This window comes from Dreissena polymorpha, chromosome 7 (assembly GCF_020536995.1).
Source record: "Dreissena polymorpha isolate Duluth1 chromosome 7, UMN_Dpol_1.0, whole genome shotgun sequence".
Taxonomy (NCBI): domain Eukaryota; kingdom Metazoa; phylum Mollusca; class Bivalvia; order Myida; family Dreissenidae; genus Dreissena; species Dreissena polymorpha.
Genome location: NC_068361.1, coordinates 30,485,217 through 30,510,356, shown reverse-complemented (window position 1 = coordinate 30,510,356; position 25,140 = coordinate 30,485,217). Strand labels below are relative to the sequence as shown.

Here is a 25,140-nt window from a genome sequence, read left to right as displayed (position 1 = left end):
TATTCTGTCATTTTACCACAATACGTCTGGTATTCAAAATCGCGTTCTTTCACTTCAATTGAACCCTTTTTCTCTGTCACTAAGCTGAATTTGTAAGCAGTCATTGTTCCAATACATAGAAATCGAAGAAATGAAAGGGCATACTGTTTAGCCCAGTTATGTTCGTATATTTTTTGCGCTCTGTCAGCCCTCATTAACATAATGTATTCACTTTAAAGTCAATTATATTTATACAGAGTTATAAACGCATTTAACGAGTTATTGCAAACAAAAAGAAAGGAAATCTTCAACATATGTGTTTTATACACAAAAAAATCAGCTCTGATCCAATTGCTTCCTGCTTTTGGTGGCGACAGCATGCTGGGAAGTCTTGGTTATTTTAATCTTTCGCTAAACATGAAAACACATAAAACAATACATATACTTTAAAACCAGCATAGCGCTGATTTGCTTATAGTATTTCTATGAACGTTCATACATAAGAAACTTCCAACTCTCATTTAAGCAAACGATTCAAAAAATGTTACTACTTAAGTTGGACAATCACTGCAATCCGGTAAAGATTCACGCAGTTATTTTTAAAACCTCATCTTAACCCTTACAATGCGGGAACCGAATTTTTAAGGCCGTTGCAAACAGTTTGGATCCAGATGAGACGCCACAGAACGTGGCGTCTCATCAGGATCCAAACTGTTTGCTATTCTGATAGTATTCTTTAAAAAAATCGAAGAAAATGCGAATTTTATCAATTCAGCAGACGACATTTTAGCAGACGACAAATTTCCCAGCATGCAAAGGGTTAAGAAGAAAAAACGGCAAAGCTGAGATGACATATTTGATGGGAAGCGGGCTACTTGAACTTGGGGCTACAAGTGGGGAATGATTTATAAGTAGTCGCCTCAACAAATGTGATTTCAGGAAAGCTCCCGTTGGTTTTGTGTAATAGACTACGAAAACAACGATGAATGCTACCGCTCCTGATGTGCACTTTATATATACGATTTTACATTGTGAACTTTCATGAATTGACGGGTATCATAAATTTAACATATTTGATTCGTACATATTCATTGACTTTGAGTTTGGAAATGTTTTGCTCAAGACCTATAGAAATAATGCTTGATAATCTTTTATTTCTCCATGTTTGTCAGTTCATATTTGTTTTGTGTTAACAGTTGTGAGTGACAGGAAGTACAGATCTAGAGTGTCATTCCTTAAGCAGTTGCAATTGGGTATTTCCCAATTTAACAGGGGTGGTCTTGTTCTCCAGAATGCAAATTAATGGTTCTTGTCCACGTTTGCGAGCTTTGTGCATTAAGCGCTATACTGTTGGAAGCGCGTATCGCGCTAGGCCATTTGCTTGTTGGTGGAGTGGACTGGAAAATATGTGTGTAAATTTCCACCTATTTCCACTAGGTCTGCTGTGTAATGACCTGCATTGTCAGAAGTATGGATTGTCGTGGCTAGAAAAGTGACATTTAAATTGTCTCACAACTGTCAGGCATTTCAGGCGGATAGTCGATGTCAAATAATTAGTGTATAGGTCGACCGTCAGCTGAGAGTCTTTTATCCATAATTGAATATGTCAGTCGAGACACAATGATTTGGTAGCACATGTGAGATCAATGTTTCTTATTGCCCCAACCGGTTTCACCGGAGGGGACCTATGGTTTGCGCTCTGTGCGTCTGTGAGTCTGTCTGTCTGTCTGTCACACTTTTCTGGATCCTGCGATAACTTTAAAAGTTCTTCATATTTGTTCATGAAACTTGAAACATGGATAGATGGCAATATGCACATTATGCACGTCATTTCATTTTGTTCCTGCATCAAAAATTCTGGTTGCTCTGACAATGGTGGAATTTCTGACAATGGTGGAGCCGTTAGGGGACATATATTGCTTGGCAATAGTCTTGTTAATTTGTATTTCTGACAATATATAATTTCTATACGAAGTCATTAAATGTTTTCTCAATTTCCCTATTGCTAATATGGATTGATTGCAAGTTTATTCGATCTTTCTTTTGTTATATAACACTCCACGTTGCGTGAATGTCGGGTTCTTTTTTGCACGTTCATAACAACACATATACACTGTTCAGGTTGATTTGAGTCAGACCAAATCATAAATGGCGGTGTTATTCTGCTCAATTGCATTTGTATTCCGCCTCCGAAAAAGGCGACATAAAACTGTGTCTGTGTGTCGTTCTGTCCGTCCGTCATTACTTATGCCTGTCTGTCCGTCTGTTTGAAGAATTTCCCATCTTAATCATATCTCATATCACCCATCCCTCAATCTCGAAGGTTAAAGTCACATGTAGAGGTCACACATCAAATGTGGCGATCAAAGCATTCCAGTATAAACCATAAGTTTGCCATATGTTGATAGATTTTTAAATAACTTGGCACAAATGTACACCTTCATGCGAGGAAGAGACGCGTTGCTTGTTTTGACAAAAGTGCAATGTAAGTGCATTTGTTCCCTTAGGATAAATGTCTTTGTAGCTGAATGTTCACAAAATTGATAGTCAATTGTTTACTTCTAACTTCTGTGGCCTATTGTGCGTTTATGTGTTGTGTGCTCGTGCGTGCGTGTGTGTTGTACACATGTTAACACAATTTAACTTGTTTCTAGATTGCAGACATTCAAGTCAACGTAACACAAGCGTGTCCTTTCTAAAAATAAACCTCTTAGACTTATAATCACACATATAGCTTGTTCCGGGTAGTATTCACGCACGCGCATAGAGATAAACGTACACGTAGTCTATAAATTACATAATACTGTGTGTTTATTGTTGAATATCGATTTTTATATAATTTGGAAACAAATCAAATCAAATCATCCTACCATCCGATGCGCATTCTGCTATTGCTAGCACTCATTTCATTTTCATGTTCCCTATCGGTTTTTTGGTATCTGCTGAGCACGTTCGTTTGGACCAACTTTGGATAAAATGAATGTTATTGTTACTTTCAATTTATGAAAAGATACGTGTTGATCAAATTTTTGCTAGACTGCTCTGAATCATCGGGATTATACTCGAATGCTTAGCAGTCATTATTTCAAAACACTAGAGTACTGTATTAGTCGTCTTGATTATAATAAGTATTGCTAAGTGATACTTCACGCGGAGCCAGCTGTAGTATTGTATGCAAACGATGATTAAATGCTTCATTTATTAGTCAGAATGAATATAACGGATCACGTACTCATGTATAAGTAATATTACTTCATAAATTGACAGGCTATTGTATTTGCTTGGGTGTTGTTATTTTTGTTTGTTTTAATGTATTAGCGCTTAGTTTGACGTTGTTTTTAACCGGTTTAACCTATAAATGTTTTGCATTAACCTTTCAAGGCGATTTCGATAACTTTATTTAACTTTGTTTGTTGTATGCAAAATTTGTTGGATTTATTATTTTGAATTTTGCAGGCATTTGGTCACATGCCTTACGTTAAGGAGCAATTGGTGTTAAGACAATAATGTTTCGATAATTGGATCTAGACTTGGTACATTGAGAAACGAATCACACTATTCACTCAATGGAAAAGAATCCTTAGTGGATTCTTGAAATTATGACAATTTCGCAGGGTTGCTTGAATGCACAATTTTATCAAACACTTCCTTCTGACAAGTCACCAAACCAATACCCTTCTTCTTGTCAGATTTTGAATCATCACCAAATAAATATACCAACACATATTTTGTAGACTGTGACAATGGTTCATCTGTTATATTACTATCTGTTAAAGATTCATCATCAGACAAAATTACATGTCTTTCATCTTTTCCAACAAGTAAAGACAGTTCATCCTCTGTGCGAGTAGGTGAACAGTTTCCACATGTAACATTCCTAGTCATCGTTTCACACCTGCCATTTGCAGAGCCGAACGAATTACTTTCATTTTCAGAAGTTGCTTACAATAATTTTTCCAACACAGAGGACACTTTGTCAATTTTCGTCTCCAACAAACTAATTATATTATTAGCATTCTGTTCCAATGTATCTACTATAGACTTGCGCTTCCTAGTAGACACCGATTTTGAATTCGACGATTCCTCACCCACCGATTCTGCAAGATTAAATGAAAATCCTCCTCCAAATTACTTCCAACATTTGAATTATGAGAAACAGCTGCCTGAGCCATTCACTCGCTATATATGTATTGCCAAAACAATTAAACTTCTAATTTATATTTCCTTATGAGAGCACGGGTTAGCGCTTGGGCGCCTAAAGTTAAACTGACAAGGAATATTTTTTTATGTGAGCACCATTTCCTAACTTCCGGTAGACTGGTTTCTAAATTTGGTTGGATTTTAATTAACTCAAAGAAAATGAGAGCGAGTTGTAGCAATTAAACCGAAATTATCCAAAATGTATGTAAAGCAAGTAAAGTGATGAAATTAAATTTAAAAAACAGCGATTACGAAATAAGGTAACAGTGCACATTACCTATTCAGACTGGTAGATAGGATAGCATGGCGAAGACTGCGAATCTGCCAATAAAGTAACAGCTATGAAGTGAATAATTAATTCTACTTTGTGTTGAAATGTTCTACATTTACACAGATTAGAGAAAACTACCTTAAAACTAGTATAAACTAAAAACGGAAAACTCTGCAAACTTACAAAACTTGACAAATTTTCAACTCCGTACAAATGAGGGCCATAAATAACAAACAAATGGGTGTTATCGTGACATTGTTCCAAACTTAACTATTATGTGATTGGGACTCTAATGGTATTAGTGTGAGTTTCTTAAACAGTACTGTTAAATCGTATGTATTACATACTAAAACAGTTCCACATATATCTATTTACACTGTAAACATATGAGAGTAAACAAGTTTTTGTTTAAGTTTCTCAAGTTCATCCATTACTAGATTTAACTATTTCGATAAAACGGCTTACTATATTCATGTATTTTGTATTATCATTTTGTTTATGTGTTATGCAATAACGTGCTGTTCTGTTCCGTTTTATAAAAATAACAATTCGTCAATTTGATATTAGTTTAATATAAGTGTAACTTTTATATTTCTTGCATTATTACTTTAAGAAAATGCATACACTTTACATTTTCAAATAAAAGCTGTTTATCTTGAGTCACTCATAATTGAAACTTCAAGCAATACTGTATTTCAAACATATTGACCATAGAAATAACATTTAAAAATTAATCAATTTTAATGTATATTCAATATATTTATTATGCAATACCATAACACCCATAAAAATAATCTTTCAAAAGGAAATATTTAATGTTCATGTCATGTATACCACTAAACTATATATCAATGTAGTGAAACCTTACCTTTTAACACAATTATTATTACATTCACAAGCCATTCATCATTTTTGCACCTGACATTCTTATATTTTCTAAGGGAACGAAAAAGAATAGCAGCAGTAGACGTGCCGTTTAAGCGCGTGCCGCATGTCATAGATTTTACTTCATTTACTGGGCATAAGTTTTCTAACAATGGCTTCCGGCGTCACGCCACAAAAGTTGCCAAACGTCAAATAGATCCCGCCACATTTACTTGCTTGTTTGAATGAATGGATGCATCAACAACGCTCATACGAGCTGTCTTCTGAACTTTCCATCATTTGTTTTGTCTGTTTAACAAGTATTGTAATACGTTGTCAGGGAAAGTAGGTAGATTTTGCTAAGGGGATACCAACGACATGGGTTGTAACGGTGTCGTCTGTGGTTTTCGGTCGTCTCTTGGTTGTCTAGGCGACGCCGATGCGTTTATCGGGATGTCTCCTCTCGCCTTTTAATGGAACCTTGATCCACTGCGCAACGTCGTCTCTTGTTGTGTCGCCACGAGTCTGTTGCCATGAACAGTGACCTATCGCGTCCGATAAGGTTGGCAATTGTTCGCAGGTTTACTTCGTTGGCAAGAGTTTCTTTGCTCTTTTCATCTTCGATGTAAACATGTATTGATAGTGTACTTTGAGTTCTTTTTTGTTTGATAGGATGGTGTCTTTATCTTTTTATTTTCTGCACATTGCAACATCGACTCCGTATTTTCGAGAGTCGTATGCGTGTTTTCTCTCGGCCCTTGCGATCCTTTCGCCTTTTATTTTAGACCGTCGAGAATTTGTTCTCCTATTCGATTATATTTTCCGACTGGGATTCCGGAAGGTAACGCACGACAAAATTGCAGGATTTTGAGCAACCCGACGCATTCTCGTTTAGTACTTTCGTTGCACGTTGGAAGTCATTACACACATTTTCCACATCACGACGGTAGTCGTCTATTATTGTCAGAATTGTATTGTCTACATTTATTGACAATGTATTTAATGACTATATTGGTCACTTGTTGTATCACTTGTTTTTCTATTCTTTCGTCAATCGACAATTCTAGTTTTGCTATTTTGCATGTTAAATACACGAAACAAGTTGTCATTTGCTCAATTAGTTTGTTTATAGCACACTTTCCATACCGTGGGTGCTAATTGTTTCCTCGTCGCAGAAGGAGACATGGAACCTCTTGACTGCTCGTGGGCCCATTTTGTTTTCCGGCAGTTTGTGCTGCCCTTGGTTTTGCCTGCGTTTTGTTGAGGCGTGGTTTATATATAGAAGCGTTCATTTCAAAACTCTCAAAACATACATTATTAAGAAGTGAAACTCCAGTTGCTGGAGTAGTATTGAATTATTATTATAAACAATTAGTAGGTCCTTTATTTATTTAAGGCAAGTGACTTGTATGAATCCCGTTTAGTTTCGGTTTCAAGTTCGGTACAAGTATAAACTTAATCCCATAATATAACGAGACATTGTGAATAATGAACTGCATATTCCACGTAATTTAACACGGACATGATCAAGAAGGATTACCAAATCATGAATGTAGCACCAGGCATAACACACACGCCGCCATGCTCCTGTATTCTGCCCAGGTTGAAAATGTTGTTTACAAATCTATCTCCGTATCATACAAGAACACGATTTTGTCGTCAGTGTCAATGAATTAAAGTGAACTCTTAGACTGATTATAAGAGCAACAGTTCTCACTTTTTTGCTGAGCTATGAATTGATTGCAACATTTCCTTTGGGATAACATTATCGAGCTGATCGTCAAGGTCAAATGCCAGCAGCTGTAACGTCATCCTTTGTTCACTGGGTGTGGAAATTGAAAGATGATGTTTTATAATTTCGTCTCTGGTCATGGTCGGCTGTTTGCTTGAGGACGCCGTTCGTCGATCATGTGCTTCTGTGGTTTGATTATTTTACGAATATCCGTCATCGCCCCTAGCTGCTGCTTGAAAAACTCGAATAATTGCGCAGTTGCTATTTATTTGTCAGCTGTCAATTCCGCGCTAAAATCGATCAGCTCCTCTAGAATCATGGCAGTATTCGTTACAAAAACGATTTTGCCACTTATCATGGCGTCCGTATCATGTAAGGTGAAGTCTCTTGCTGCTTTGTAGAATCATCATTTGTAGAAATGTGTAATCCAGATCAACTTTGGTTGAAAATCAAAAGGCGTCAAGTTTATCCGATCGTTCTTTGGTTATATCATTCCAAGTCGCGTGAATGTCGGGTCCTTTTTCGCACGTCCATAACAACACATATACAGCTGTGCAGATCAATTCATAAATGGCGGTGTTATTCTGCTCAGTTGCATTTGTATTCCCCCTCCGAAGAAGGCGACATAAAGCTGTGTGTCTTTCTGTCGTTCTGTCCGTCCGGCATTACTTCTGTCTGTTTGTCCGTCTGTGTGAATTTCCTATCTAAATTTTATCATCAATATTTATTAAAAGACGTTAAATAACAATGACTAAGCGCAACTGTCAACCCTTAAAAAGGTCAACGCATATAACACCCGTCTCTCTATCTCAATGGTTAAGGTCACATGTAGAGGGCACACATCAAATGTGGCGATAAAAACATTCCAGTCTTAACCATAACTTTGCCATATATTGATGGATTTTTTAATAACTTGGCACAAATGTACACCTTTATACGAGAAAGTGTCGCGTTGCTTGTTTTGATAAAAGTGCAATGTAGGTGCATTTGTTCCATTACGATAAATGTATTTTTAGCTCAATGTTCACTAAATTGATAGTCAATTTTTTACTTCTGAATTATGTCGTATATTGTGCGTGCGTGTGTGTGTCTGTGTGTGCGTGCATGCGTGTGTGTTGTTCAAATGTTAGTACAACTTTACTTGCTTCTAGATAAAGACATTCAAGTCAACGTAACACAAGCATGTCCTCTCTTCAAAGTTACGTCTTGACTTATGATAACACATATGGCTTGCTCCGGGTAGCATTCACGCATGGGCATAGAGATAAACGAACATGTAGTCCATATATTACATAGTAATTTGTGTTTATTGTTGAATATCGATTTCTTGTCACTTGAGAACAAATCGAAATCATCTTACCTCCCGAGGCACATTCTGCTACTGCTAGCACTCATTTCCTGTTCATGTTATCTATCGTTTTTTTTGTATCTGCTCAGCACTTCCATTCGGACCACCTTTGGACAAAATGAATGTTATTGTTACTTTCAGCGTTAGGAAAAGAAACATGTTGATCACATTTTTTTTGCTAGGCTGCTCTGCTTCATCGGAATTATAATCGAACGCATGGCAGTCATTATTTCAAAACACTAGAGTACTGTATTAGTCGTCTTGTTATAATAAGTATCGCTAAGTGATACTTCACACGGAAGCAAGCTGTAGCTTTGCAGGCAAACGATGATTAAATGCTCAATATATTAGTCAGAATGAATATTACGGATTTCTTCATTACCTGAGAGGTGACGGTATTTACTTGTGTGTTGTTATTTCGGTTTGTTTTAATTAATTATGTGCTTAGTTTGAGGTTGACTTTAATCGATTTAAATCCTAATTGTTTTGCATTAAACGTTCAAGGCATTTTCCATAACTTTATTGGATTTATTATTTTGTATTTTGCAGGTATTTGGTCACGTGCCTTTAGTAAAAGAACAATTGATGTTTACGATAATTGTCTCCTGATAGTGTGTCTGGAGTTTCAGTTTGCTATATATAAAGAATAATACGTCACCAGATGAAAAGTATTGGCAATCCAAGCGTATCGTGTTAAACTGCTGAACATTCACTGCTGAATATATATGACCGGTTTTCTTAACCTTGTCTATTGTTCTACTATAACCTCTATAATCTAGTACGTCCCACATTTTCCACCACCTAGATCTGGGTGTCCTGACAATTGTTTCCGGCGTATCACACAACAAGATGCAAATCCGCCGCGGACAGCCTGCTACCTTGAGGTGCTATTTTCAAGACATAGGCGCTCAGGAATCGGTATGTATTTGGGTCGGTCTCCATATAGACGCTCCGGCATTGGTATGTATTCGGGTCGGTATCCATATAGACGCTGCGGCATCGGTATGTATTTGGGTCGGTCTCCATATAGACGCTCCGGCAGGCAGAACAAGAAAATGATCTGTAAAATATTCGTTATAAAGATGATAAGTAATAATACGGTCTTTACCATTAAAATATTATCAAAATTACCATCAGTCATAACTTGAAACAAATTCCTCCTTCATTGTTTGCATGGAAGGCTCGTTAACTGTTTGTGCTATGTTATATCTCAAACATGTATGTGTAAACATTTACAGAATTGTTGACTACACATAAGTTTAAATGTTTAAAAAGAAACTGAAATAAGCTCCAAAATATCTATAAAAGATCAATCACTTTAACTTCATCACACTATATATTTATATTTATTTAAATGTGGCATTATGCAAACGATGCTATACATGTTGAAGGTCTGCTACAGATAGTAATTTACTTTCATAAGGTAATTTTTCTTTCGAAGGTAACCTAAATTAGGACGTAAAATAAACTGGCTATTCAGCTTAACCCATTTATGCCCAGTGGACTCTCCCATCCTTCTAAATTGGATCAATTTATTTCCAAAATTAGGGGTGTCAAGTATATTTATTTCTATATTTAGAATATTTCATAAAGAAATTCATTGAAGCAAACAGCGCAGACCCAGATGAGACGCCGCATTATGCGGCGTCTCATCTGGGTCTACGATGTTTGCAATGTCCTTTTTTCAGGACGCTAGGCATAAATGGGTTAACCAGTGATTCCTTATTTTCAGATTCGTTGGAGGTCTAAAGAGGGACTGTTGACGAGTGGATTGATTGTTTACAAGCATCCGGTATGATGGACTGAGTAATCGATGGGCGTACTGTATAACTTGTTTAATATGCAATAATTACACTTCACTGATCGATGAATGGTTGTGAGTATCTTACAACACTGAGTAGTTGACAAATCAAAACACAATTGCAAAACGATGCCTACGTTTTTAATTACCGGTACCATCAGTTTATAAAATAATTATCCTTACAATCGCCATTATCATCATATTATAATCCTCATAATTTTCATAATCATCTTCGTTATCATCATCATCATCATTATCATCATTATCGTCATCATCATTAACAACGACCAAGAAATCATCATCGCCATCGTAATCATTGTCGTCGTCGTCATCGTCATCATCATCGCAATAATCATCATAGTTCCGCATGAGGCTGTTATATAATTGCTATTAGTGGCATTTAATATCGATAGTTATGTAAAGTGTTTAAATGTCGTTTTCGTTATATTGACTGATCATGTTTTGTTTAAATGTAAATTGAAGGCAACAACAACAAATCAGAGTCAGTCGCCACAGAGAACTGTGCACTATATATCGTATAGGATATTCGTATTGTACCAAAGTTGTATGGAACGCACGCTTTGATTACGTAATCGGTCGATCGCCTTATTTAAGTTGTAAGTGCGAAACTTACGTTTCAGAGCAACCTCGAAGTCCAGAAGCCAACTCAGCACGACTGGAACCTGATCATTAAGAAGGTGGACGACACGTTTGCGGTAGAGTATACGTGTGAGACGAGCAACGGAACGGTCATCGCTCGATACTTACTGGAAATAGTCGGTACGACATTTTTGGTTAATTTTGGCTTAAATTTCACGTAAAATAATGTTTTACTTTAAATGTTATTGTGAACATGCGTTATTTAGTGAATATTTATGGGCTAAGTGTGAGGATTAAAACTCCATTTCATTTGTTTTAACTTCCGTGGCTTGTCAATGAATTTTCCAATGCGGTGATTCCCGTTTTATTCACGTTTGTGTTTTGTTTCGTGCTCTTTTAGTATTTCGCACTGTTTGGTATGATATGGTGTGGTCTGATCTGGCCTGTGGTCTCGTCGTGTGGTGTTGTAAAATGTTGTGAGGTACAATGCAGTGTGATGCGGAAGTAGGCATTGGGATTGTGAAATGTGCTTATTTAATTTATGCGAATTAGAGACACGAGAACTATGTTAGGTTGGCCGACGTTATTTTGAGATAAAAAATTTCCATGTTTGACAAACACGTATTTTATAATATTGTTTGTTTGTTTGAATTCAATTCAAAATTCATCATTAGCTAATGTTTATGTTTAACAAGAACACCAACAAATGTAAACAACGCAATCCTAGCAGAAACACGTGCATAAATGCAAAACATTCCTTGTGCAGTTATGCAGTAAAATCTTCGCGTTCCACAACATATCGAATTAGAAGTTAAAAGTTACAGTGTCCTCACCATTAATGTCGCTGTTCATATCATTACCCACCGGAAGTATGAACCTCTGTATTGTGTTTTTGGTTAAATCTGTAAAAAAGAATATCACTAGTATATAGTTATGAGTATTGTATACCATATGTACCAGAATGTGACGCAAATAATAATATAATTATATAATAATAAAAAAATATTTTTACAGAGGCTCCACGGATTATCCCAGAACGTTCGTCTGCTTTTCGTGAGAAGTTCCAAGAAGGCAGCACGCCGGAGGAACTGAAGTGTTACTTCTCGGGTGTTCCAACGCCCACAGTGCGCTGGTATCGGGGGTCGAGGGACGCCGTGGGTAAGGGTTTGACTTAAAATGATGATTTAAAATAGATTATACGACCCTAAATGTTGTTTATCGTGTACGTCTTTAATTCGTACTTCAAATCGTTGTATGAATGCTTTAAAATAAGAATTGCATTATTTTACGTTTTTATGATGGATATCCCATTTTTGCACACATTTCAACTATAATAGTCACTTTCGTTCTGTACAATGTATGATCGTATCCGGTTTTAATATTATTCGAGGACGCTCACGAACCTCCCTGCTATTTTACACCAATCACATTAATCACGCTTACACTGTTACAAATAAGATCAGGGTAGGCATGTGTGTGTGACACATATGAAGCTACAATACCACATGGCTTAACCCATTTATGCCCATTGGACTCTCCCATCCTTCTAAGTTGGATCAATTTATTTCCATAATTAGGGATGTTTAGTATATTTATTTCTATATTTAGAACAATTCTTACAGAAATTCCTTAAAGCAAACAGCGTAGACCCAGATGAGACGCTGCATCATGCGGCGTCTTATCTGGGTTTACGCTGTTTGCAATGTACTTTTTTCAGGACGCTAGGCATGAATGGGTTAATTAAAGAAATACAATCATAGAACATATCATGTCTTGCATTTAAGTACCTTATTTTCGTTGTTTCTTATCAGACACGAGAATAACTGGTGAGATACTTCGTCTGCCGGACGTTACTCGCTACGCGTCTGACACTTACATTTGCGAGGGCGAGAACGATGTAGGCAGCCTCAACTACACGATCGACCTGCAAGTGAACTGTGAGTAGCAGCGATATGTATTGCTCTAGGATAATAGGGAGTTAGGTTACTGCAAAATGTAGAATCATGACGACGAAACAAAAATTCGAAAGTTTTAAAAGGTTTGTCATAATGCATGACTCGTTTAAGCGTTGAATCAGATACTATTAAAGCGAAATGCTCCATACATATATATACACACGTATACCAACATGCATGCCTTGTTGTTGGAAACATGGGGCGACTATTATTTAAATAACGAGTATGCGCTGATTTCAGAGATTACATAATAAATACATGCAAATACATTTATATCATACATTCGGATCTCAAACAATAAATAAGTAGCATAGATCTACAATTATACAAAACATTTATATCCAACTCACAAACAATAAAAATACCGATACTGACTTGAATAATAACTTATTATTTCAAACAAACACCGATACTGGTGTCAGAAAGTTCTTATTAAACATCCAAGTTCCAATTCATTTTCCTGTCTGTGGACGGTTTTCACAACAAAAACAATAGCGTCATAATAACATATGACGTCAACGTCGTATAACAAATGGCGCGTCACGTAATTAAATACACTGATGTCATTGACATTATTTAAGAAATGTATACGTTTCTTACATTCCCCACCATGAAATTATAAATATTTCATACAAGAACATAAACACATCAGTATGATACAAAACCATTATTACAGCGTCAACTAATTTAAACAATTGCAATAATCTAAAGAATTTCTTTAAATCAACAGCACACATATACAAAGTAAGTGTTTTACCACTATAATTCAGATGGACTCAACTCATCAGAGTACAAAAGTAAATCATTGCAATAAACACCATGCAATGGCAATTACAAGTCAATCAAATCAAATAGTCATTACTGTTAATCACTTACTTAACTGTAGATTAACTAGATTGAAAATTCAAGCAAGCACAATTTTGTAATAGGTTTAACTAATTCGGAAGTAAGAGATTTTACCACACAGCTACGGACAAGTCCATCCCGACCCTCCAATACACTGATAACCCTTCCTAAAGCCCACTGGCCCCTAGGGACGTTTTCTTCAGCGATTAGGACATCTCCAGACCGAAGGTTGGTGGTCTGCCGTTGCAACTTTTGCCTGGCTTGTAACGTAGGCAAGTAATCATGCAGCCATCTTTTCCAGAACACGTTAGCCAAGTACAGCACCTGTTTCCAACAACGTTGTGCGTAGTCGTACTGTTTACGTAACACACCCTGTGGAATACTTGTGTTGGTCTTCATCAAAAGTAGCATACTTGGCGTTAACGCCGCTGGATCCCGGGGGTCATCGCTGACTGGAGTGATCGGACGATCGTTGAGAATTTTCTCAACTTCGGTCATGAATGTTTGAAGCTTTTCGTCCGTAAGCAGTTGTTCCTATGCGATGGCTTTGAGATGGAAAAGAGTTTAACGTATCAGTCGTTCCCATGCTACTCCCATATGGCTCGCGTATGTGGGTTGAAGTGCCATCCAATCTCCCGCTGAAGCATATGGCTTTCCATTTTCAAGTGGTTCCATTCTCTCATGCATTTTTGTAGCTCTCGTTTACCTCCGACTACATTTGTACCGTTATCGCTAAAAAAAATATCTGGTGTTCCTGTTCTACAGATAACCTTTGAAAGGCGGAAATGAACGAGTCCGCGGTAAGCAAATGTGCCACTTCTAGGTGTACGGCTCTTGATGAAAGAAATATGCACCCGTGCCTCTTCAGCACTGAACGGCCAGCCTTGACATGCAGTGGTCCGAAAAAATCTACACCGACGTTAGTAATCGGGGGCTTATCTGGTGTTGTCTGTTCACTGAGAAATGACGACATCTCTTCTGGTGGCCCAATTTTCCTCTGTACCGCTTACAAATGAAACACTTTCCGATTGTCTTCTTCACCGTACTGTGTCCGTGGATGATCCCATACTTCTTGCGCGTCGATGATAATACTTGCTGCGCTCCCATATGACCCGATGTATCGTGGTAGTCACGAATTATCAACGTCACATGATGTTGGCTGGGGAATATGATCATCTTCTGCTCTTCGGGCTGACACAAGCGTCCATCGACCTTAATTAACACATTGTGGTAGACTGGATTAAGTCTCACAATGCTACTCCCCTTTTTCACAGGCTTTGCAGTAGACAGTTGTGTTTGTTACTCGTTATAAAGCCTCCTTTGAACTTATTGCAAAATTGACTTTTCAGTATTCTGTATATCCTCCAGCGTGAATTTCTGGGCGTCCATTGTGGGAGTTTTATTCAAATACTTTCGTACACAGAATTCTTTAAATTTAAGCAGCCATGCTACACCGCGGGTAAGTTAATTTTATGATGAGTACTGGCACAGGAGCAAATCTACAGTCCTTGTAGTTGTGGCCAGCACCGTTGTATCGTTCTTAATCACCGCGTCGTCTTCCAAAAGTGGCGAATTTTGGACGATTCTGGCCACAGGCTTTGATCAAGTGACAGGAAGTCTGGTCCGTTCAACCAAACGTTCATGCTGACTCTGTCACTAGCATCAATACCTCTGGCGGCAATGTCTGCTGGATTTGGTGTTCACGTGACGCCATTGTTCTGGTTGTGTGACGTCATTGATGGCGGCAACCCTATTGCCCACAAACGTCTTAAACTTTTTTGTTTGGTTGTTTATGTACCTAAGTACTATCATAGAGTCAGTCCAGAATGTAACACTGTCTATATTTATGCTCTGCTCTTCGGATAATTGCTCGTACAGACAACATGCGACCACGGCGCCGGACAACTCTAACCTCGGTATGGACACTTGTTTAATGGGTGCCAGTCTAGACTTCCCGACAACTAACGAACACGAAATATTTCCAGCATGGTCTATCAACCGTATGTATGCACACGAACCGTATCCTGTCTGTGACCCATCGCTGAAGATATGAAGCTGCGCATTAACACTATTTCCACTTCTGTGTGTCTTGTAGCAGCGTCGAACGGAAACATTCTCAATATCTGACAGCGAAGACAACCATGCTTTTGAACTCCAACTCTTGCTGACGTGGTATTGGTTCATCCCATCCCATCTTGTCTCTACATAGGGTTTGTAGGATGGCTTTCGCAAGAAGTGTCACTGGGGGCGATCAGTCCAAGCGGATCAAACATCGCACTAACTACAGAAAAAATGTCATGGGCTTATCGTCCAACTAGACCCTAAACTTAATTTCATCGGTGCTGACATCCCAAGTATTACCAAGAGCGCGATCACATGGTAAGTTGTCGTCTGGATTTAAATTCTTAATTTAAGGCGCGCACTCTTCTGCAGGCACCGTCTCTATCACCTTTCTGCTGTTTCTCATCCATTTCGTCAGTCGGAACCCATCACATTGCAACATACTTCGTCGATCTGTCGATTTCTTAACCTCTTGTTTTCTTCAGTTGCCACCGACTTCAAGCAATTGTCAACATAGAAATCTCTATCCACCACAGTTTCTATTTCTTCGTCATATAAGTGGGCGAAATATTTTGCTGTGCGTTTCAATGCATATGCTGCACAACTTGGTGAAGATGTAGCTCCAAAAATGTGTACCTTTATTCTGTAGCATTAAGGTGCTCGAGATAAGTCCCCATTAGGCCACCATAGAAACCTGAGAGCATCTCTGTCTTCATTTCGAACCCGTACTTGGTGAAATTTCGCTTCAACGTCTCTGAGAGCATCTCTGTCTTCATTTCGAACCCGTTCTTGGTGAAATTTCGCTTCAACGTCTGCTGCTATGGCGACATTGTCTTGTCGGAAACGCATTAACACACCGATAAGGCTGTACATATAGTCAAATCCTTTCAAGAGTTGACTGTTCAACGACACATTTTGATATTTTGCGGCGCAGTCAAACACAACGCGCACCTTGCCAGGCTTGTTCACGTTCGTTACAGGGTGGTGAGGTTAATACCAAATCTTGGTCGGCTGTGAGGTATCCAGCTGTACTTCCTCCACGTACCCTTTCTCTATGTAGTCTTCGACCTATTAAGTGTACAATATATGAAAATTTTCAAGCTTCCGCTTTAACATGGACAATCGCGCATGCGCCAGCGGAAGATTGTTCGGGAGATATGTGTCATCCGACCGCCATGGAAGAGCAAGTTGGTAACGTACATCCTCCTTTGTAATTGTCGACTCCATTATGGTCAAGGCACAGCGATCTTCCACGGACAAGGCTTCTATGTGCTCACGTGACTTGTTATTAAAGTCGTTAGTCCACATACGCTCCAGTTGCTGCTGTAGAATAACGTCGCTCTGTTGAAAGTTGACATTCACAGAACTCGGAGACGCGTCACTGGTCACTGGTCCCATAACTGCCCACCCAAGGCGAGAACGAATGGCATACGGCTGATCAATGCCACCGGAGCGCACTTCAATCGGAATATGGGCTTCCGGTGTGTCTGTCCCGATCAGCAATCGTACTTCACTGCTGTTTACCGGCGCTAAATCTATGCCGTCTAAGTATCGGAAACGTCGGATGTCCACGTTGTCAACAGCCTTCCTCGTAGAAATGGGCAAATTCTTCACAGACCAAACGTTCCTCAAGCCAACAGGAGAACCACCGGTGAGCGGACTGACCAGTAGATCCACTTCGTGCCCATGTTATAGAATGTCCGTGGAACTTGCTGTTGACATGGTGAATGTTATTTTCCTGCTCTCCACGTTGAGTTGAAATAACAGCCGTTCATGACACAGAGTCTTGTCGGCGCCGTCATCAATCAAGGCATATGTCCGACAAGCATTACCGTTGGGTGCTCTTACAACTACATGTATTATCCCGAGACAATTCTTAATAACAGACCCTTTTGCAGAAGCACAGTTTACTGACGTGTCTGTAGCTGTGTGACTCGTTTGACTTTTGTCAACCCAACAATGCATCAAATAATGGTGTTTTAAATTTCATTCAGGTACAGTACATGCGCATTCAATCCTACATTTCTTGGCATCGTGTTTTTTCTGAAACTATTGTTACATAGTCTCATTTTGTTTACAAATGTTCTACGCTCACTGAGAGACATCTGTTCGAACCTTTTACACTGTGACAAACGATGCATTTACCTGAACAACAACAACAGTCATTTCTTACAACAAACTGTTAAACACACTTACTTTTTGTTGAAAGTGTTGTGACCTTGACTTTGTTTGTATTCATGACTTGTTTTTCAGTAGAAAAAACTACTTTCATGCATGCGTTGCTCTCTTAACATATCCACACCGTACAAGGAGCTAGGTACGCGTGATCGCTCGTCAACGAATTTTGACAAGTCATCAAAGCGAGGCTCTCTACCGGACTCACTAATAATGTGGGCTGTTTCAACCCACTTTGTTCTCGTGTGCATAGGTAGCCTCCTTACAATCTGTTTCCGATTTTCCGTAAACATCAGACACGAAACCTAATTGAGTTAGAGCAATTTCGCATGTCTGCATTCCTAGAGACAATTTTAACAAACCATCAATATCGTCCGCCTTTACCATCGGTCCATTTACAATTGTGTCAATTTATCCCCTAGCTATCAAATGAGGCCTTCCATACATCGACTACAAATTTTATCTTGCTCGCCTATACCCTACATCCGGATATAGCAACACACAATCTTCAATGCATGACTTAGCCCCTCCCATACAATACTGTATCAAATAACTTAGTCTCAGACTACTGTCAGACACTTTAGTCTCAGTATTGGTTTCAAAATACTTGATAAATTTACAGTAATCAGTCGCCTTACCGCTAAGGTAAACAATTCTGGTTTTGGCATATTGAACCCACCGTTGAATGTGTTAACTAACCGTTCAAATACAATTTCAATATTACTAGTGCTACAAATACTTCTAGTAAAACCTGGTTCCGACTCGCCGCTTCCACTTGAAGTCTTGTCCGCCAATGCGCTCCTTGACGCCGATTAGACATGCCGCGCGTCCCGCCCGGGAGTCTTATCCGCAAGATTGGTCATCCTGCCCCTGGTCCCTGCGCAAGCCAGATCCACATCCAAACCGGAAGTCTGTTCCACAAAAAAGGTCCTCCTAACTCTGGACGCCGCATAAGCCAGATCCCCGTCTCGCCCGGAAGTATGATCTGCCAGGAAGGTCTTGCTACCTCTGGACGCCGCATCAGCCAGATCCCCGGAAGTCTGATCAGCTAGGAAGGTCCTGCTACCTCTGGACGCCGCAACAGCCAGATCCCCGTCTCGACCGGAAGTCTGATCCGCCAGGAAGGTCCTGCTACCTCTGGGCGCCGCATCAGCCAGATCGCCGTCTCGACCGGAAGTCTAATCCGCTAGGAAGGTCCTGCTACCTCTGGACGCCGCAACAGCCAGATCCCCGTCTCGACCGGAAGTCTGATCCGCCAGGAAGGTCGTGCTACCTCTGGGCGCCGCATCAGCAAGATCGCCGTCTCGACCGGAAGTTACAGTGTGTCCTGGTGGCATAACGTCACCGGAATATGTACGATGTTTCCACTGCCATCGTCATTCAATACTTTTGTCAAAATCTTCTCTTCGTCTTCAGCATCTTGTATTTCCGCCTTTTGGGAAAGTATCCGTTTTCGCCGTAAATGTCGTGCTCGGCTTGTTCGAGTTCGAACATTTCATCGATGTGTCGCAGTTGCCTTTGTGCTTTCAACTTTCGTAGTCTGACCTGCGCTAACTGTGACCTAGATGATGAAGACGTCGTTGACGCTTATTTGTCACTGTCTCCCATCAAACTTTTGGGCACAATCCTCAAGCGATAGTATTGCCGATCTCCATTGTGAATATCTATCCTTAAACTCCTCAAAATTCTTTAAACTAGTGTCAAAAACTATCTTCGTATGACTCTTTTTCATCAGGTTGGCAGCATTTAAAAACTTTGTCATGCACTTCCCTGAATTTCCCGTAAAGTCCAACAAGTTTGTCATTAAGCGCCGTCACCGACTCAGCATTCTCCTGCGAACTCATCTGTACTTCTAATTCTCTGTACGTTTTCGTAAGTTGTGCCTGATACGCTGATCTGCTGCGTTTCAGTCTCTGATAATCCTCCGACCCCATTTTTGCGTGAAGATAATCGAGATTATTTGACGTTATCGAGAATTGTTGAAAACTTGGGGGCGACTATCATTTAAATAACGAGTATGCACTTTTATTGATCGACGTAGCAATTCTCTGAAACAAAAGGGATTGAATAATAAGTACATGCAAACACATTTAAATCATACATTCGGATCTCAAACATCAATATATAACATAGATCTACAATTATACAAAACAGTTTAATCCAATTCACAAACAATAAAAATACCGATAGTGACTTGAATAATAACTTATTATTTCAAACAAACAAAGTTATTAATACATTTTGATACAAATATAAATATTATTAACTGATACTGGTGTTAGAAAGTCCTTATTAAACATCCAAGTTCACATTCATTTCCTCTCCGTGAACGGTTTTCACAACAATAACAAAAGCGTCATAATAACATATGACGTCAACGTCGTATAAAAAAGGGGCACGTCACGTAATTACATACACTGACGCCATTGACATTATTTAAGAAAATTATACGTTTCTTACACTTGTTTAGGAGTTCATGGTGTATTCAATCACCAGATGCATGTATATATTTTACCATTTATTCCAGTCCCAGTGGAAGTAGATGTGATGAATGAGGTCATCTTGGCCAGCGTGGGTGATCAGCCCCCCCTCGTATGCGTTGTGCAGGGACAGCCCATCAATGGCGCATACTGGGGCGGACAAGAACGGCATCCGGATAGGAAATGAAACATGGCAATTCATAGTAATCTTCATTCTAAGAGAGAGTTTACTCGTGTAGAAATGAAAAATGTTTTAAAGTATCAAACAGCAACTGTTGCCCTAATATTTCTTAGCAACACGTCGACTTGATAGGTCGTAGCTTTATAAATAAGCAAACGATACGAAAATATGTGTGTGTGTGTGTGTGTGTGTGTGTGTGGTTGTGTGTGTGTGTGTGGTGTGTGTGTGTGGTGTTGTGTGGTGTGTGTGTGGTGTGTGTGTGTGTGTGTGTGTGGTGTGTGTGTGTGTGTGTGGTGTGTGTGTGTGTGTGTGTGTGTGTGTGTGTGTGTGTGTGTGGTGTTGGTGTGTGTGTGTGTGTGTGTGTTTGTGTGTGTGTGTGTGTTTGTGTGTTTGTGTGTGTGTGTGTGTGTGTTTTGTGTGTTTGTGTGTGTTTTTGTGTGTTTGTGTGTGTGTGTGTGTGTTTGTGTGTGTGTGTGTGTGTGTGTGTGTGTGTGTGTGTGTGTGTGTGTGTGTGGTGTGTGTGTTGTGTGTGTGTGTGTGTGTGTGTGTTTGTGTGTGTGTGTGTGTGTGTGTTTTGTGTGTGTGTGTGTGTGTGTGTGTGTTGTGTGTTTTGTGTTGTGTTGTTGTTTGTTGTGTGTGTGTGTTTGTGTGTGTTGTTGTGTGTGTGTTTTGTGTGTGTGTTTGTGTGTGTGTTGTGTTGTGTGTGTGTGTGTGTGTTTGTGTGTTTGTGTGTGTTGTGTGTTGTGTGTGTTTTTGTTTTTTTGCTCCTTCCCGCTCGCTCGCTCCTCGCTCGCTCGCTCGCTCGCTCGCTTGCTCGCTGGCTCGCTGGCTCGCTCTCTGGCTGGCTGGTGGCTGGCTTGCTGGCTGGCTTGCTGTCTGGCTGGCTGGCTGCTGGCTGGCTGGCTGGCTGGCTGGCGCCTGGCTGGCTGGCTGGCTGGCTGGCTGGCTGGGCTGGCTGGCTGGCTGGCTGGTGGCTGGCTGGCTGGCTGGCTGCTGGCTGGCTGGCTGGTGGATGGATGGATGGAGGACGGACGGCCGGACGGCGGACGGGCTGGCGGGCGGGCCGGCGGCGGGCGGGCGGGCGGCGGGCGCGCGGGCGCGGGCGGGCGGGCGGGCGGGGCGGGGGGGCGGGCGGTCGGCGGGGGCGCGGCGGCGGACGGACGCGACGACGGACGGACAGACGGACATACAGACAGACAGACAGACAGACAGACAGACAGACAGACAGACAGACAGACAGACATACGACAGACAGACAGACACAGACAGACAGACAGACAGACAGACAACAGACAGACAGACAGACAGACATAGATCAATACAGATAGATAATATATATAGATAAAAGATTAATATATTTGATTGATTGATTGATTGATTGTTGATTGATTGGTTGATTGATTGATTTATTTAAGAGAGAGAGAGGCGAGAGCGAGAGCGAGAGAGAGAGAGGAGCTCGGAGTAGATAGAGCGCTCGAGTCTCGCGCTCTTCGCGACTCGAGAGCGCTACTAGAATCGCTCGCGCTATCTCTCTTCTCTCCTCTCGCTCGTCCTCTAGAGAGCTCTCTCTCTGCTCTCTCTCCCTCTCGCGCGCCCTCTCTTTTTCCCGATTTTTCGCGTCGCGCTCTCTCTCCTCGCTCTCTCTCTCGCTCTCGACTCTCTCTCTCTCTCTCTCGCTCCCTCGCTCTCTCTCTCTCTCTCTCTCTCTCTCCCCGCTCTCTCTCTCTCTCTCTCGCTCTTCTTTCTTTTTTCTCTTCTCTCTTCTTCTCTCGCGTCGCTCCCCTCTATCTTCTTCTCTCTTTCCTTTTCTCTTTCGCTTCTCTCTCTTCTCTCTCTCTCTCTCTATCCTCGTCCTCTCTCTCTCTCTCTCTCTCGCTCTCTCTCTCTCGTCTCTCTCTCTCTCTTCTCTCTCTCCTCTCGCGCTGCTCCGCTCTCTCTCTCCACTCTTACATACCTCTCTCTCTCATCTTTTTCTCGCCTTTATTTTCCTCGGTTCTCCTTTTTTACCTCTTCTCACTCCGTTCTACCTTCTAGCGTTCTTCGTCTCCAACGTTCATCTCTCCTCCATCTCTTTTATATATATATATATTTTTTTTTTATTATTACTTGTATTGGTGTTTCAGTATATATATATATATAAATATGCATCCTTTGGCAATTTTGTACTCGACGAATCTGTATTCTTTTTAATAAATCGCCTCGAAAAGCCAATATGTACAAAGCAAACGTATATGACATTGTGCAATAGGTCACTACTGAGGAAGAGGCAGATATTCCTGTGAAATTCATAACCGCAAACTTCAAAGTTGGTACTCTGGGATCACACGACTTTGGAAATTACACATGTGTCGGAGTCGGGAACAACGGTGAAGCTACGAAAGTTACCCAACTGGTTGAGGTATATTTCATATTATATTATTGTATGTCTATGATTTATTTAAGATCCCGGGATAATTTATATGCATGTATACATTGATAATGGTGAATAGTATTACATCGATATACATATATATTGAATTGTGGGTGGTTTTAATATTGAGTGCATGTGTTTTGTATTGTGCTTACATGTTTTCTTAAGAACATAACATAAAGATTCAAGATTTATAGAATCAGGCTGAATTTATGTGTTTTGATTTTAATTTTTTTCAGATTAAGAGACAGCCAGTGGCGTAATAAACTACAATTTAAAGAGGAAATATTTCAAATTCACGCTTGAATAGTGTTCGTCTACTTTACTGACATAAACGAAAAGTAAACAACCTTAGACAATTGGAAATGTACTGAAACACCAATACAAGTAATAATAAAAAAAAGCTGAAATATAATTTATGATTTCTATGTAATAATGTATAATGTTTATGATCATGTTGATTTATAAATAGAGATATTGACACAATCATGTAACCGGACACATTTTTAAATCAATGTTAAGATGAAACTTTTTTATATAGAATTTTACGAGACAGCACATCTATGAACAAATATGACATTTAAGTTTAGTTTAACATTTTGAAGATTTCCACTTTACCGTTTAATTAACCGTTTACAATTAGAATAAAGCCGTTTAATTTTTGTAACGTGTTGCATCCTTACTTGTAAAACATGACATTGTTAAATTTATTGTATTCTCTGTTTCAACACTTTTCTAAATAATTTTCTTTTCTGCTTACCGCTTTCTTCTTTCATGATTATTGTGGTGAATAAAAAATACATGCCATCTTGTGCAAATGTATAAAGAATTAAGTAAAATAAAAGTTGTTAAGCAATAAATAGGTGTCTTGTATATTTGTAACGAGTGCTACGGGATTTTTGCATTGTTGCATTGTTGCATTTGTCACCCCCCGCAAAAGATTTGTCAGATATTTCACGGGTCAGATTCATATAGATTAGACGGCCCGTTCCAGAGGCGATCCTGCGTCTTTCAGTGACCGATGTTAAGCGCCGAGTACACTGTCTCTCGGTTATACGCCTCATGCGGAAGACGAAGTGTTGAGCCGGGGATTATGGTCGTTCATGGTGATCTTTATACAAAGGGAAGTAATCATCAACAAAAGAGGAGAGAATTTTAGATATCTCGAGAGCCCGACTTAGCTATCTCGTGGACACGAGCTAGTCAGCCAATCAAATTGTACCATATGGTCGTTTTATGGTGGTCTTTATACAAATGGAAGTAATTATCACAGTTAAAGCCCGCTTTGGCCAGCTATACATATGCGTACAGAATATTAGTACATGTTACGCAAATTTGATTGGCTGACTAACTCGTGGCCACTAGTTAGCTAAGTCGAGATCTCAAGATAGCTAAAAATTCTCTCCTCTTTTGTTCAATGCACCCTCATTTTTTTAACTGCACCGCTTTTTTTAAATTGCACTCCTCTTTTATTTAGTTTTGCAATTTTCTTTTTCTATCTCGTTGCCTCGACTTAGTAACTCGAGGCCACGACATAGCTCACCCGTGGCCACGAGATAGTAAGTCATTGCCACGAGATAGATAAAAAGAGGAGTGCAATTTTAAAAAAAAGAGGAGTTAATGTCACCTCTATGCCACCGTAGGAAATAACCAACCTCCTTACAAGAGTGTGACTCGACTTTTATTTTATTTAGATCACTACTCGTGGTAATTATGCGGAGCTTAATTGTATTTTTACGTTTTTTAACCTTTAACAATAGTGAATAATACAAATAATTTGAAAGGCAAATATCGCAATGCTCAGATACAAATTACAACATGTGCGTTATTTATAAATATTTATGAAATTCAATAATAACGAATTGTATAATGTGTTTGATCTACTAGTGTTTGCAGACGACATGGTTGTGATATGTAAAACGCCGAGAAACCTACGAATTATATTGTAACGTATGGGGTCTTCAAATAAACGTTCTGAAAACCAAAATTCTATTCCGTAAACAAGGAACTTCCAAACATAATGAGATGTGGGGGTATTGGCGTGATGATATATAAACTTAAAACGACTTAATGTTTCTGGGTGTAACACTTAATTATAAAGGGAATTTCAATCTTAATACTTACACTTCGCGTGGTAATGGCATAAAAGCACTTACCATATTCTTATCAAATCTGAAAAACTATCATTGTAAACAAATGTCGCTTTACCGTTTTTTTATGCGTTTGTATTCTTCAAA

The 25,140-nt window shown here is 39.5% G+C and overlaps 1 protein-coding gene and 1 long non-coding RNA gene across 2 annotated transcripts in view; one reads left to right on the top strand and one right to left on the bottom strand.

Annotated features, from left to right (window-relative positions):
* Window positions 1-23,763, top strand: part of LOC127837414 (lachesin-like) — a 24,396-nt gene extending 633 nt beyond the window's left edge. Inside the window, exons 2-9 of the mRNA XM_052364477.1 lie at window positions 9,200-9,312; window positions 10,127-10,186; window positions 10,837-10,975; window positions 11,810-11,953; window positions 12,607-12,732; window positions 20,360-20,515; window positions 22,742-22,891; window positions 23,143-23,763. Coding sequence (XP_052220437.1) covers window positions 9,244-9,312; window positions 10,127-10,186; window positions 10,837-10,975; window positions 11,810-11,953; window positions 12,607-12,732; window positions 20,360-20,499 — 678 coding nt within the window. The 5' untranslated portion in view covers window positions 9,200-9,243 and the 3' untranslated portion in view covers window positions 20,500-20,515; window positions 22,742-22,891; window positions 23,143-23,763. The remainder of the gene's footprint in view (window positions 1-9,199; window positions 9,313-10,126; window positions 10,187-10,836; window positions 10,976-11,809; window positions 11,954-12,606; window positions 12,733-20,359; window positions 20,516-22,741; window positions 22,892-23,142) is intronic.
* Window positions 9,306-13,886, bottom strand: LOC127837416 (uncharacterized). Its single transcript, XR_008029276.1, has 4 exons — window positions 13,126-13,886; window positions 12,583-12,719; window positions 11,808-11,965; window positions 9,306-9,454 (listed from the first exon to the last, which is right to left on the bottom strand). It is a non-coding gene; the product is annotated as an uncharacterized LOC127837416 (long non-coding RNA).
* Window positions 23,764-25,140: the final 1,377 nt, after the last annotated feature.